Source organism: Sinocyclocheilus grahami, unplaced genomic scaffold, assembly GCF_001515645.1.
Source record: "Sinocyclocheilus grahami isolate Dianchi unplaced genomic scaffold, SAMN03320097.WGS_v1.1 scaffold74.1, whole genome shotgun sequence".
NCBI lineage: Eukaryota > Metazoa > Chordata > Actinopteri > Cypriniformes > Cyprinidae > Sinocyclocheilus > Sinocyclocheilus grahami.
In genome coordinates this window covers 896925-910545 of record NW_015505253.1, presented here as the reverse complement: position 1 = coordinate 910545, position 13621 = coordinate 896925, and the positions used below count along the sequence as shown (strand labels likewise).

Sequence of the window (13621 nt, the reverse complement as noted above, 5' to 3'; positions counted from 1 at the left end):
AAAATATATATATATATATATATATATATATATATATATATATATATATATATATATATATATATAAATGCTGCTTAAAAATATTAATTTAACTACGTCCTAGTCCTGGTTTAAGCTAAGCCCCATCTGTGAAACCGGGCCTAAATGTCTTAAATTAAAATGTTAATGTAATTATATAAATTTTTTTGAATTCTGTTAACTTATTTGGGTTTAAAGTGTATGCAAAATAAGACAAAAAGTACAGTATTTTGGACACTTTTTGGGTGTCAAACCTTTTGGACCATATTTATAATTGATGTGGTCAACACTGTAAACAATTATTTTCAAAGTTGCAACCAAAAGAAAGATTGTTGGAGTATATTTTATGAGAAAATCATATTTCATAATCATATTGTTTTTTTTTTTGTTTTTTTTAACTTGAGAATTTCTATTTGAAAATGTGTTACTTGCAGGGTTTTTTTGTAATAATTTGTGAAATTTATTAGCAATTTGTGAGTGTTTCTACACTGAATTTTTGGTTTTATTGTATATATAAAGAAAGAAAGAAAGAAAGAAAGAAAGAATAAGTGTATAAGTGTAAGAAAGAAAGAAAGAAAGAAAGAAAGAAAGAAAGAAAGAAAGAAAGAAAGAAAGAAAGAAAGAAAGAAAGAAAGAAAGAAAGAAAGAAAGAAAGAAAGAAAGAAAGAAAGAATAAGTGTATAAGTGTATTTAATTGTGTTTTTCTTTGTTACTAAACTTGCAGGGTTTTTTGTAATAATTTGTGAAATTTATTAGCAATTTGTGAGTGTTTCTACACTGAATTTTTGGTTTTATTGTATATATAAAGAAAGAAAGAAAGAAAGAAAGAAAGAAAGAAAGAATAAGTGTATAAGTGTATTTAATTGTGTTTTTCTTTGTTACTAAGATTGTGTCTGTAGAAAGTTTCATTTACGATTATCCAAATATTCTGTAAATATGAGGCATACTAAGAAGAATGAGACTTTGTGTGTAAAGCAAGCTTGATTTCATTATAATGTTCATTTTCATATTTAATCGTGACACTTACTTGGAATCTCATTTCAGCATTTAGGGTTTAATATCATGTACTGTTAAACACAAGAAAGGAATTCTGTGCCACTTGTGTGTGAATCAGTTCACACAAACCACTGTCACAGTATAAAAGCTCTTGTAAAAAATGCTGACTTTGTACTTTCCTGGACACATTAATAAAAAGGAGGAACTGTTTATGCAAATCTGCGCTTTACACACCTCACGATTACAAAACTTGAAACTCATTAGTTTCAAGTTCATTTTTTTGAAGAGATGAGTTTGTGGCTGCTTATGAAGCAGTTTTCATGTACTTTCTTTTGTGTTGATTTTCGAGACTCTTGTTAGTGAGAGCAGAAGAACGAGAAACCTTCACTTCCCTCCTCTAAATCCTCAGCTATTTCTGGCACAGTTCGCAGCAGTCTTGGTTTTGTTGTATGTCTGGAGAGACATGAGAACAGAACAACAGATCAGCAACAAATACAAAATAAATAAAAAAATAAAATAGGGGTTGCAAATACACTCTTAAAAATAAAGGTGCTTCACAAGGTTCTTCAAGAGATGCCATAGAAGAACCATTTTTGGTTCCACAAAGAACCATTCAGTCAAAGGTTCTTTAAAGAACCTTTGACTGAATGGTTCTTTGTGGAACCAAAAATGGTTCTTCTATGGCATCTCTTGAAGAACCTTTTGAAGCACCTTTATTTTTAAGAGTGTAGAAGAAAAAAAAACTGTCAAGCTCTAGAAAAAATATTACTGTGAGTCAGACATTAGACCAGATCTGATCCCTCATCGCAGAGTTACATGATGTTGCATTTGCCTCAGTGTGATTTGAAAGTAAAATGAAGTATAGACTCGCATGAGACTGCTACAGTTTTATACTCAGGCAAACACTGCTGTGCATTCACTTAAATCCTGACCACAAGCCAGTGAATTTGACAGTGAAATCAGTGTTATGGCCTCTGGCAAACACAAAACAACACTCTCGTCTTTGTTTGGACCTTGTGCTTGCTTTCATTATGTTTTAACATGTTCTTTCCCGTTGATATAATTATACAAATACGATTTTCAATTTCCGAATACAGCCAAATTGCTAATTCATTTACAAATACATCAATTTATTTGATCATGTAAAATACATATTCTTCCTTTTCACATAATCACATGAAAATGAGATAATCTTCAGTCTGATGTGGCAACATGGGACTCTACAGTTTCTACAGTGGAATTATGTGCTAATACTGCCACCCCGTGGTCAAAGAGTGAAAGCACCTCATTTAAACCTGCTGTACATGATAAAGAGCTGCTGGTTTTATTCAGAAAAAAATCAAAATCAAAATAATGGTGAAATTAGCAAACCGCTGTGAGGTCAGCTGATGGTCAATAAATTTGCAATTGCATGAAATATTTTAATGAACTATTGCCAGGGGTGTGAAGCAATGATTATGTATTTGTTTATTTTTCATAATAATTTCATAATAAATTTTGCATCACTTATTTTCCTGTTTATTTCTGTGTAGCTGCTTTGAAACAATCTGTTTTATATAAATAGCTATATAAATTAATCACTCATTTTAATATAATTTAGTTAATAGAAGTTTATTGATAAGGAAAATCTAGGTATGTCTTTTTTTTTTTTGACAGCATCCTCATTTTACACAAGTGTCTAAAACTTTTTAACAGTAGCGTAGCTTTATAGACCTATATATGGACGGACATAATATTGTCAGTGATATGAATTAATATTATTAATTACATTGTTAAATAGATTATGAACTATTTAACATTTAGGAAATGTATTTTTTTAAATTAATAAATAATATTAAATAATAATAAATACATGTGTACTCAATGGCAGCAAAACCTGGACATATATTTTGTTTAACATATATAATACGATGTCAAATACAGTGAGGCGCAGAGGCTGGATTACACACGTGCTCTGTTTGGAGGATTACACGGTTTAGTGTCTCTGTGTTTTATTGACTTTCATACAGCAGCTGTCATCTGAAGTTGAAAGACTAGACCTTCAGTGAATCGAATAGCACCTGTCACTTTATGCCCGATAGCAGAGCTGCAATGAAGAAAACTGTGAGATGTCTGCCAAGAATGTGCAATATTTTGCCCTTTTTTTCCCCTTCTGCTTGATGTTTGCACCAGGTAATGCATTCTTCTTTCTTACATATCAATCTGCCACTGTGCTGTTGTTAGTTTCTCTTCATATTTGTTTGATTTTTTGCAGGTTTTTAGCCAGTAATAGGACTCAAACCTTCTTAATATTCTTAGCAAATTCATATTACACAGTCTAATGTTCAGTCAAAAGTATAATTTACTGGATCGTTCAATTAATCGTTCAAAGTCCACTCTGTGTGTTTAAGATGCTTTTTTTTCTTCTACATGTTATCTTAAGGGTTTTTCCATTGTTTGAATTTTAGTTTTAGTATTACACTATAATACCGTTTATATTTTGATTTTTTTAATAATTTAAAGAAGAAACCAATCTGATGTATAGTTGACATTTGAGGCTTAATTACTATAGAAAAGCACTACAAGTTTTTCAGTTAGAGTGTTTTCAGCTTGTTTATTTTCATATAAAAATACGGCATGCAGTTGCATCAAACAACGGTATAAACATCAATCAATGTAAATTGTGATAATCGTAACTAATAATCGCAATTACAATTTCAAGGCAATAATCGACAATTATGATTTTTGTCATAATCGTGCAGCCCTCGCTGAGATCATGCCTCCTTCAGAGAATGTACCCCTTATAGGTGAATCATAACTGCTGTAATATGGTCAAATTTGTAAAAATACAAAGTTTTAATATAAAGGCATAAACTATATAACATTTAAAATTCAGCCTGGGCATTTTAGGTTAATATTTATTTAGCTTAATATTTAGTTTTGTGTACTTATGTAGTTTCTACATATTTAAGTATTTATTGCCCCTATAAGTAGCTTTGTGTTTCTTACTTTCTGTTAGTAGGTCCTACTATTGCTAACTATTTTTATGTACTAAAATGATCATTAATGTAACTGTTAAGAAACATAATAGCATTCAACATTAATTGACAATCTGTCATTCTGAACTTGTCAGTCTAATGTAATCATTTACTGGCAATATCATTGACACTAAACGTGCATAGCCACGATGACCATGACCACTGCATCCACTGCCCTCACCATCTTTATTATGAGCATACATCGCTGTGGCCCCGAGGCCAAACCCGTCCCAAACTGGGCCAAGAAATTCATCCTGCAGTATCTGGCCAGGATTTGCTTTGTCTACGAAGTTGGCGAGAACTGCATGACAGCACAGCCAGAGAGACTAGACCCTCAACCACCAAAACCGCCCCACTCCAACAGCAACATGAACAGCCAAGCTGGGAAAGATGACTTTGTGTTCAAATTTGAGCGAAGTCAGGATGCTATCTCTTCAAAGCTTCCAGAAGACATGCCTCAGATCATGGGTCCGGCGTGCTCACTGGGAAAACATCCCACCTGTCGCTATGGCATCAAAACCCATAAAACATTATACCATTTGAAAGAATATTTATTTTTAATGTATTTTCTAATGTTTATATATACATAAATTCACAAAATGTATCACAAAAGTTGTGATAGAAGCAGTTGGGCACATCCAGTAAAATGAATGGCTCTCAATGGCCCTCTGCTGGTCAATTTATTTCCTAAACTGTAATCCTTTTAGGTTTATTTCTAACCAGCAGATGGCAGAATTCTACACCTAACACCTAGATCAATATCCAGAAGCAACTTCAATTTAATTTAGGTCATCATTGAAGTGATTTTTTCATAAAAAAATAATATTTCACATGCAAGCTAATGGTGTAGTTGAGGAATTATGTGGTAAATAGGTACAAAAGTACTTCATATCTCCCAAAACACAGCATTAATGTACAGATGCGAAGTAAACAAAAAAAAATATATATTATTTGTATGATTAAAAATTTATATATTTTTCACAATTACTCTTTCAATGTTTGGGGTCATATTGACCCAAACTGAGGGTTAAGTCTTTGTTAATAAAGTCTAACTTCTTTGCAAAGTGAAAAGCATCTTACCCACAATACTATTTTCACTGATTTGATCTCTTTCAAAAAATTAATCCTGATATATCTTGCTAACGACAATACATTTGTATCAAACTACGGCTATGTACAACAATCGCCCATTTGTGCATTTCCATAAAATGAAGAAGTTCTCTAAAAGAGGAAGGATGCATCTTGTACATAGGCCTATCTGTGAGCTGCTTCTGCAGTTCTAAAAAGCTTAGAGAACACTGTGAATGGTTTGACTTAAAGTGGTAAGGTCACTTTTAATGTTTTATCTTTTAAATATAATTTGAAATTTAGTTTTATTAACATGACACGTTTTAATATATGTACTGCCAAAATATTTTATATACTGTATATTTTACACAAAAATATTTAGAACAAGTATATATTTGGAATATATTTGAAATTGCACAGTTTGTGTAAAAATGTTCTTTTTCCGTGCAGATTTGTGGAATACACATATAAAATGCAGATTATTTCAAGTTGCACAATCCTTTCTATGTTAGCATTAAATATTTTGTGTAAAGGTATGTATTTGCATGTTTTACAGATATATTTGTGTTCAATGTTTAAAAACAAAAATATTTTTTTCCATCCATACCACTTCACTATGAAATCTATATTTGAAACACTTGTATGTACATCTTATACACTTTGTATTGAAAGTTTATGTTGCTTTACACAAATAAATCTGCATACTGAGCATGGACAGGGAATTACTGTTTTAAGATTTGAGGTTTCTCATGTCCAGGTTTTTGATCGTATTCTTTTATTGTATTCAAGGCCAAAGAAAGGACTGGAGCATCATCTTTGATCCGCCAGAAGTTACTGCAGTTCCAGAATTATGTGCTCTCATTTCATGTACCTTCACTTACCCAAATTATGCAAAACCTTTTAATAACGTTGTGTGGTATGTGTGTAAAAACGGTCAGTGTAAGGATGAAATCTTCAAGGCGAAAGTCAGTAAAAATATTGAAAACAAATTTGGAGAGAAAGAAACTGAAACTGGACAGATTAAGATGCTTGATCCTGGCCTGACCGAAAACAACTGTAGCATCATCATGAAAAACATAAAGGCAGAAGATAAAAAGGAATATGCATTCAGAGTGGAGGGGTCACATTCATATCTATACACATATAAACCCACAGTCAAACTCATCATTCAAGGTAATTACTTGGGTTTAGCACAGTTTAAAATATCCTGCTTTTTTCTCTAGTTTGATGTTCTCTTTCAGTTCTCTACTGTTTCATAGAGATATTCAGCTCACACTTCTGATGTGTTATGATTTCATAATAATAATAAAAACACATTTAAATAAAGAAACTTTAACACATGAATGTGCAAGATTAACCACACCATTCTTTTAATCTCAATACAATTTGCATTTAATAAAAAAAAAAAAAAAAGTCATTTAGACTGTGGTAAATGTTTAACTTGTGTTGTGTACCTCTATTTGCAGATGAGCCTATAATGTACGTTCCTCTTCTCAGTGAAGGAGAGGAGGCCAATCTGACATGTCCAGCTCCTTTTCCTTGTCCTGAAACTCCTCCTGAAATAACATGGTGGATCAAGACAAGCTTACTTGGGTTTAGCACAGTTTAAAATATCCTGCTTTTTTCTCTAGTTTGATGTTCTATTTCAGTTCTCTACTGTTTCATAGAGATATTCAGCTCACACTTCTGATGTGTTATGATTTCATAATAATAATAAAAACACATTTAAATAAAGAAATTTTAACACATGAATGTGCAAGATTAACCACACCATTCTTTTAATCTCAATACAATTTGCATTTAATAATAAAAAAAAAAGTCATTTAGACTGTGGTAAATGTCTAACTTGTGTTGTGTACCTCTATTTGCAGATGAGCCTACAATGTACGTTCCTCCTCTCAGTGAAGGAGAGGAGGCCAATCTGACATGTTCAGCTCCTTTTCCTTGTCCTGAAACTCCTCCTGAAATAACATGGTGGATCAAGACAAGAGAGGGAAACATCATTGATCTAAAGGACAACATCATCACACTGATCACCTCCAAAATCCTTTACCTCTCAACTTTGACCTTAACTCCAACCTCTGACCTGCACAACGCCACTGTAGGATGTGACGTGAGCTACGGAAGCAAAAACATCAGTACAAGTGGGACCCTCGAAGTCATGTGTGAGTTTACAAATCTACATTTTAACTACTACAACTGCCCCTAGACCATTACATTAAAAATCTGAAATATAACAAAATGTTCAGTTCAGAAGAGCACATGTATTACTGTTGAGAACAAGCTTTTTTCATCTTCTACAATTTGGATGTTCTGTGATGATCAGAAAGTAGAGCTAAAAATATTTCTTTCTTGCATACAAGTCAATGTGATGTCAAAACTAGTGCAGTTTCTCATTTTCAGATGTAAAGACTCTTCGAATTCTGGGTAATGGCAAAGTGATGGAAGATGACACTGTCAGCCTGAACTGCTCTGTTGAGAGTCACCCACCATCATCTGATCCTGTATGGAGTTTCAATGGAACCACAGATATAGTCATGAACCAAACATCTGCTGAATCTTTCACGATAACCAATGTGAGAAAGGAGCATGCTGGGGTTTACGGCTGTATGAGGACATATAGAAACAAGATACTGAATGCATCCATCACTGTCGTTGTCATTCGTAAGTAGAACCACATTCAGTTCATACAAATGTAGGATATTTCACGATAACCAATGTGAGAAAGGAGCATGCTGGCGTTTACAGCTGAATGAGGACATATAGGAACTACACAGTGAATGCATCTAACATTACAAATTATTAAAAATTAAAATGTGTTAATGTGTCGGCAACAGTTGAAATGTTGAATTGTGACAGACAGATCCCGAAAACATTTGGGAAATTCAAAAACTCTTTAAGTAATTATAATACCAAACATTAATCACATGCTACAGGTAGGTGTTGCAAATGTATTGGAAATGAACTGAAGAGCCAAATGTTCTTGGATATTCTGTTAAGTATCTCTGTAAAGATCAAATGTAGAACTAAAAATATCCATCACTTACATACTGAGTCCTTAAGCATTCAAATCAGTTTTACAGTTGATGCTTTTCTGATGAACAGACTCACAGAATTATAACACCAGGTTCATCACATTCTAGGTGAGACAAAAGAAATCTTCTGTCCTGGAGGTGAAAACATCCTAAAGCCACTGAATGTCAACATAGAAACTACAGGTAACACTGAGTGGTTGTGTAGCCTACTGTAAACATGTAGTAAACACCATATGTATTTATTTCAGATTTAGGGTGAGGGCTAAATTTAAAATTAGGACTGGGATTGGGGATTGAACCATATTCTTATGAAACTATTATTTCCTTTTGAATTTACATTCAAGATAAAGAAGCTTTTCAACTGCATGTGGACATCAAAATGATAACAGCATGTCTGACGGGAAGATCCATTTCAGCAGTCATCTTCTCTGTGGTTTTGTGCTGTCAAGAGTCTTGGAAAAGGTATCACCTGAGTAACTTAAGTAAAAGCTCAAATGTGCAACACATTCAACAAAATGCATAATATATTGTTCAAATCAAGGTGTTCTGTATGCTTTGTTTGATTGGGTTAGTTGATGAGAAAGCATGTGAATACTGCTGTCCACAAACACAGACAATCATTATTCTAATCTCTGTAATTCAGTATAATTTACTTTGCTTTAATTCTTTGATCTTATTGCCTGAAAATCTTTTCCAGCAAGGACAAGACATATGAAGTGGTGGCCACAAACACAGACACTGAAGTTGTACTGGAGGTTTTTCCAGGACAAAATGTAAGAACGTACTGTGTGAAAGAGTGAAATTAATCAGTTGAATTCAAGGAACCCCTTATATGCTTTTTTTTTTCATTATTATGTTGGATTTTTATTATTCTGAAATTGTAAAATATTATATTTTATTTTAAGTCACTGCTTCTTCACAGATCTAGAAACTTCATTCTATCTGAGCTTATTTTTAGTATTTTTTTTTCTGAATATTTTCTTCTTGTTCAGATGTTCTTTAACAAATAAACAGTGTGAATTAATTCAAAGTGTTCCAATTTCATTCTTTCTGTGTTTTAGGTGTTAGTAGGACTAAAGTGAATTTTATACCACTCAGGTGTACAGTATATTATCCATGCACATGAGAAGCTGTGCAGAATATGAAAAAAAATAAATAAATAAAAAAAAAATAAAAAAAAAAAAATATATATATATATATATACGAGTAATATATTAGGTACATTAGGTATAAGATTAAGAATGTATGTGTGCATATTATGAATTAATTAAATAAATGTGGTTACTTGACTTTCCTGGACGCTGTTTAGTAAAATAAAAAAAGCTATTTTTTTCAGTTCAAATGGATTACTCACCATTTTTTTATTCACTTAAATCCCTTAAAATTGTTTTGTGAAAAGAATCATTACATTTCTTTTGATGCCCATGACCAGTATCATGAGGTGAGTGGGCGGAGCTTAATTCGGGCGGTCCTTGATGCAATTAGGAAGGATGGCATTTTCACTACAAAGGGCCTGTCCAAATCATATATATGTATATACATATCTGTGGTCCCAATAGCTACACTAGTGGTCTTGGCAAGTTGAGAGCGAGTACACAAGACTGTCCCAGGTTTGAAAAATGGCAAAGCTCAATGCCCCCAACACAAACTAAATCCACACATGCCCTGAAATCACAAGATGTTGAGGACAACTTTATAGTGTAAATTAATTTTATTAGATATTACATATAATTTGTGTAAAACAATGTTTTGAAAAAAAATTTGGTAGAGCGATGAGTGTGTGTATTTTAGTAAATGTTTGCAGCTGCTTTTTATCACTTAATTAAAAGCACCACAATTAAACTCTGTCATAGGGACTACTCAGCAGAAATTTAGACGTTTTTTTAAGTGCAAAGAATTACCTGTAAATGAACAATATGTGTAAATAAAACTCAGTAAAAACTTTACTTGCATCTTTAGAGCACTATGTTGTAAGTGTGTCCCATTAGTTAATCAGAAGTTCTGTGCACATGGTCCTCACACCCACTTGAAACAAATACAGGAAATATGTCATGTAAGTAGACAAGAGATCAAGTGCAAAGACTACAAAGAGTGGGCATCGGGACCAGCCCAAATGTGATGTGGTGATCTGACCACAAAACACTTTATACTCGATTTTACGCCTGTATTAGTGTTTGACCATTGGTGACCAGATCACAAAATGCATATTAATACCAGATGGAAAGGCTTTAAAAGTTAATAAATTCCTTTACCTCTTTCAAATCAAAAATCCTAATCTAGATATTTTTCTTCTCTCCGTGCACTCTAAATCTCTGGCTAAAGATGCTTTTCTTTCCTGCTATCCTGTTTGCTATACTGATTTTTGAAATAGACAAAAGCCCCAGCCGCATGCTGGTGCAAACTCATTTTTGAAGGCATTTTAAAGAGGAAGTACATGATAAGAGGAAGGATGCATTTTGTTCTTCTGCAGTTCAAAAAACTAAAGCTTCTGAAAACATTGTGAAGGGGTTGACTTGAGAAAACGGTAAGACACTCTCTCTTTAGTACCGTATACATATGTTCTATAGAAGGCAATGTGTAGTTAGTTTATAAAAGCTAAATTCTAAAGTAATGTTCTTTTTTCTGTGCAGATTTGTGGAACACATTTGAAATGCAGATCATCTCATGCTGTACCATCCTTTTTATTTTATTATTAAATATGTTGTGTACAGGTATACAGCTTATATTGCGATTTCCTAACATTTTACATTTAACTTAAACTTTTAAACTTTAAATTTAAATTAAATAAAAATATATGTTTAAAAATGTGCTTATTCAAGGTAAAGAAAACAAAGATGGGAACATCATCTTCGATCCACCAGAAGTTACTGCAGTTTCAGGATTATGTGCTCTCATTTCATGTACCTTCACTCAAGGTAAAACTCAACTTCAAACTGTTCAGTGGAAAGTGTGTAATAAACCAAGTGAATGTAAGACAATATTTGAGATGCCAAACCGTAGAAGAAAGCAAAGTGAAACGGAACAGATTAAGTGGCTTGAACCTGACCTGAGCAAAAACAACTGCAGCAGCATCATCAAAGAAATAAAGGAAGATGAAAGAGAATATGCTTTCACAATTGTGGGGCATGGCCAAAATTCACATAACTCCAATGTCAAAATCATCATCCAAGGTAATGCTTGCATTTGTTTGGCAAAGTTAAACAGCTCCTGTTTTTGCCTGTAGTTTGCAGCTGTCTTTCAGTTTTTTATTGTTTCAGAAGGATGTTCTGTTTCAGATGTTTTAATGATTTCATAATCCCAGCAGAGGAACTATACTGGACATAATTTCTTAAATAAAGAAACTTCAACATATAGTTGTGTTAACCACACTGCTACGAGTACACTGCTACAATATGCATTTCATTGTATGATCTAAATATATACTCAAAGAATGACTCCAAAATTTAGACTGTGGTACATGTCGGCAATGTCTAACTTCTTGAGTACATCTATTTGCAGATGAGCCTATAATGTACGTTCCTCTTCTCAGTGAAGGAGAGGAGGCCAATCTGACATGTCCAGCTCCTTTTCCTTGTCCTGAAACTCCTCCTGAAATAACATGGTGGATCAAGACAAGAGAGGGAAACATCATTGATCTAAAGGACAACATCATCACACTGATCACCTCCAAAATCCTTTACCTCTCAACTTTGACATTAACTCCAACCTCTGACCTGCACAATGCCACTGTAGGATGTGACGTCAGCTACGGAAGCAAAAACATCAGTACGAGTGGGACCCTCGAAGTCATGTGTGAGTTTACATATCTTTATTTTAACTATAACTGCCCCTAGACCATTACATTAAAATACAGAAATACAACAAAATGTTCCCCAGCAGGCACCGAACGTATATGTAACGTCAGGTTGACATTGGACATGGCGTCAGACAGACGTTGCATTTTGGTTGAAAATGAAAATCGGGTTGACGTCAATGTCAATGACTTAACATTGGATTTTGGTTACACAACCTAAAAACAACAAAATATCAACGTTAGCTGACGTCGGTACTGGACATCAATTTAACATTGACATTAGACGTTGAATTTACATTGAATTTTGGTCACCGGACGTCGCAAACGAAATTTAACCAAATATCAACGTCTTATGACGTTGTGTGCCTGCTGGGTCAGTTCAGAAGAGCACAGCTATTACTGTTGAGAACAAGTTTCTTTCTACTATTTGGATGTTCTGTGATGATCAGAATGTAGAATTGAAAATATTTATTTCTTGCATACAAGTGAATGTGCTGTCAAAACTAATGCAGTTTCTCATTTTCAGATGTGAAGACTCTTCGAATTCTGGGTAATGGCAAAGTGATGGAAGGTGACACTGTCAGCCTGAACTGCTCTGTTGAGAGTCACCCACCATCATCTGATCCTGTATGGAGTTTCAATGGAACCACAGATATAGTCATGAACCAAACATCTGCTGAATCTTTCACGATAACCAATGTGAGAAAGGAGCATGCTGGGGTTTACGGCTGTATGAGGACATATAGAAACAAGATACTGAATGCATCCATCACTGTCGTTGTCATTCGTAAGTAGAACCACATTCCATTGATAACCTAGCAATGTCACAGTCTTACAACATCACAAATTACGAAATGTGTCAGCAACTGTAGAAATTCTGAATTGCGACACATAGACCCTTCAAACATCAGGAGAAGTTCATTGCAGTGTTTGCAGGACACATACCTAAAGTCAAAATATGTCTTTACTGATTGTAAAATCATATTCATCACATACCAGGTGATACAAATGAATCGAAAGTGAACGAGTCCTTCAGTCCTGGAAGTGAAAACATGCCACTGAATGACACCAGAAATACTACAGGTAGTACAGAGCATTTACATAATGCAGAAACTGCATGTTTATTTCATGGTGATTATGATTTAGCCATTTAGGAAATTTTCTTGTTTGACATTGTTGCAGAACAACACTGCTCTCAACCAATCAGATTTAGGGTAATGGTTAGGTTTAGGATTAGGGCTGGGATTAAGGACTGAACAAAATTCTTATTAAACTATAATTTTTCTATGATTTTAGAGGCAATTTACGGTTAGATATTGGATTAAATGTTGTTCAAGTCCTACTTGGCCAAATCTAATACTCCCAACTCTGAACAATAGGTATTTTCTTTATATACCTTTATAGATATTACTAACAATTCTGTGTGAATTCAAGGTATAGAAGATTTCTTGAATAATTTGGACATGTCAAAGATACTCACATTCGTGGCGGGAATGGTGTGTTCGGCGCTCATCTTCTCAGTTGTTTTATGTTGTTACGTGTTTTGCCACAGGTAGGCATATCATTTACTTCCTTCTCCTAAAAGCTGCCTAAAAGTTCACCAAACCACATTTGTCCTAATATTTTATAGCGTTTATATCAGGGGTGCCCAAACTCGGTCCTGGAGGGCCGGTGTCCTGCAGAGTTTAGCTCCA

The 13621-nt window shown here is 33.8% G+C and overlaps 2 protein-coding genes across 2 annotated transcripts; both read left to right on the top strand.

The window, feature by feature from the left end:
- The first annotated feature begins 6005 nt into the window (after positions 1-6005).
- LOC107585806 (sialic acid-binding Ig-like lectin 12) lies at positions 6006-8956 on the top strand. Its single transcript, XM_016272953.1, has 6 exons — positions 6006-6272; positions 6971-7264; positions 7503-7763; positions 8243-8317; positions 8479-8596; positions 8832-8956. Exons 1-6 carry the CDS (start codon positions 6125-6127, stop codon positions 8932-8934), a joined length of 999 nt encoding a protein of 332 aa, XP_016128439.1. The 5' UTR covers positions 6006-6124; the 3' UTR covers positions 8935-8956.
- Positions 8957-10608: 1652 nt separating this feature from the next.
- On the top strand, positions 10609-13486 carry LOC107585805 (sialic acid-binding Ig-like lectin 14). Its single transcript, XM_016272951.1, has 7 exons — positions 10609-10658; positions 10765-10845; positions 10954-11304; positions 11633-11926; positions 12454-12714; positions 12927-13010; positions 13362-13486. The coding sequence occupies exons 2-7, from the start codon at positions 10785-10787 to the stop codon at positions 13481-13483; spliced, it is 1173 nt and encodes a 390-aa protein (XP_016128437.1). The 5' UTR covers positions 10609-10658; positions 10765-10784; the 3' UTR covers positions 13484-13486.
- The last annotated feature ends 135 nt before the right edge of the window (positions 13487-13621 follow it).

What these genes read in the sequence shown, in the direction of transcription:
- LOC107585805 (XM_016272951.1), top strand. Translation starts at nt 10,785, where the DNA reads ATGCAGATCATCTCATGCTGTACCATCCTTTTTATTTTATTATTAAAT. An exon ending in TGTCAAAATCATCATCCAAG is followed by an intron (nt 11,305 to 11,632) that starts GTAATGCTTGCA and finishes ATCTATTTGCAG; the next exon opens with ATGAGCCTATAATGTACGTT. An exon ending in TGGGACCCTCGAAGTCATGT is followed by an intron (nt 11,927 to 12,453) that starts GTGAGTTTACAT and finishes TCTCATTTTCAG; the next exon opens with ATGTGAAGACTCTTCGAATT.
- LOC107585806 (XM_016272953.1), top strand. Translation starts at nt 6,125, where the DNA reads ATGCTTGATCCTGGCCTGACCGAAAACAACTGTAGCATCATCATGAAA. An exon ending in CATCACTGTCGTTGTCATTC is followed by an intron (nt 7,764 to 8,242) that starts GTAAGTAGAACC and finishes ATCACATTCTAG; the next exon opens with GTGAGACAAAAGAAATCTTC. An exon ending in TGTCAAGAGTCTTGGAAAAG is followed by an intron (nt 8,597 to 8,831) that starts GTATCACCTGAG and finishes AATCTTTTCCAG; the next exon opens with CAAGGACAAGACATATGAAG.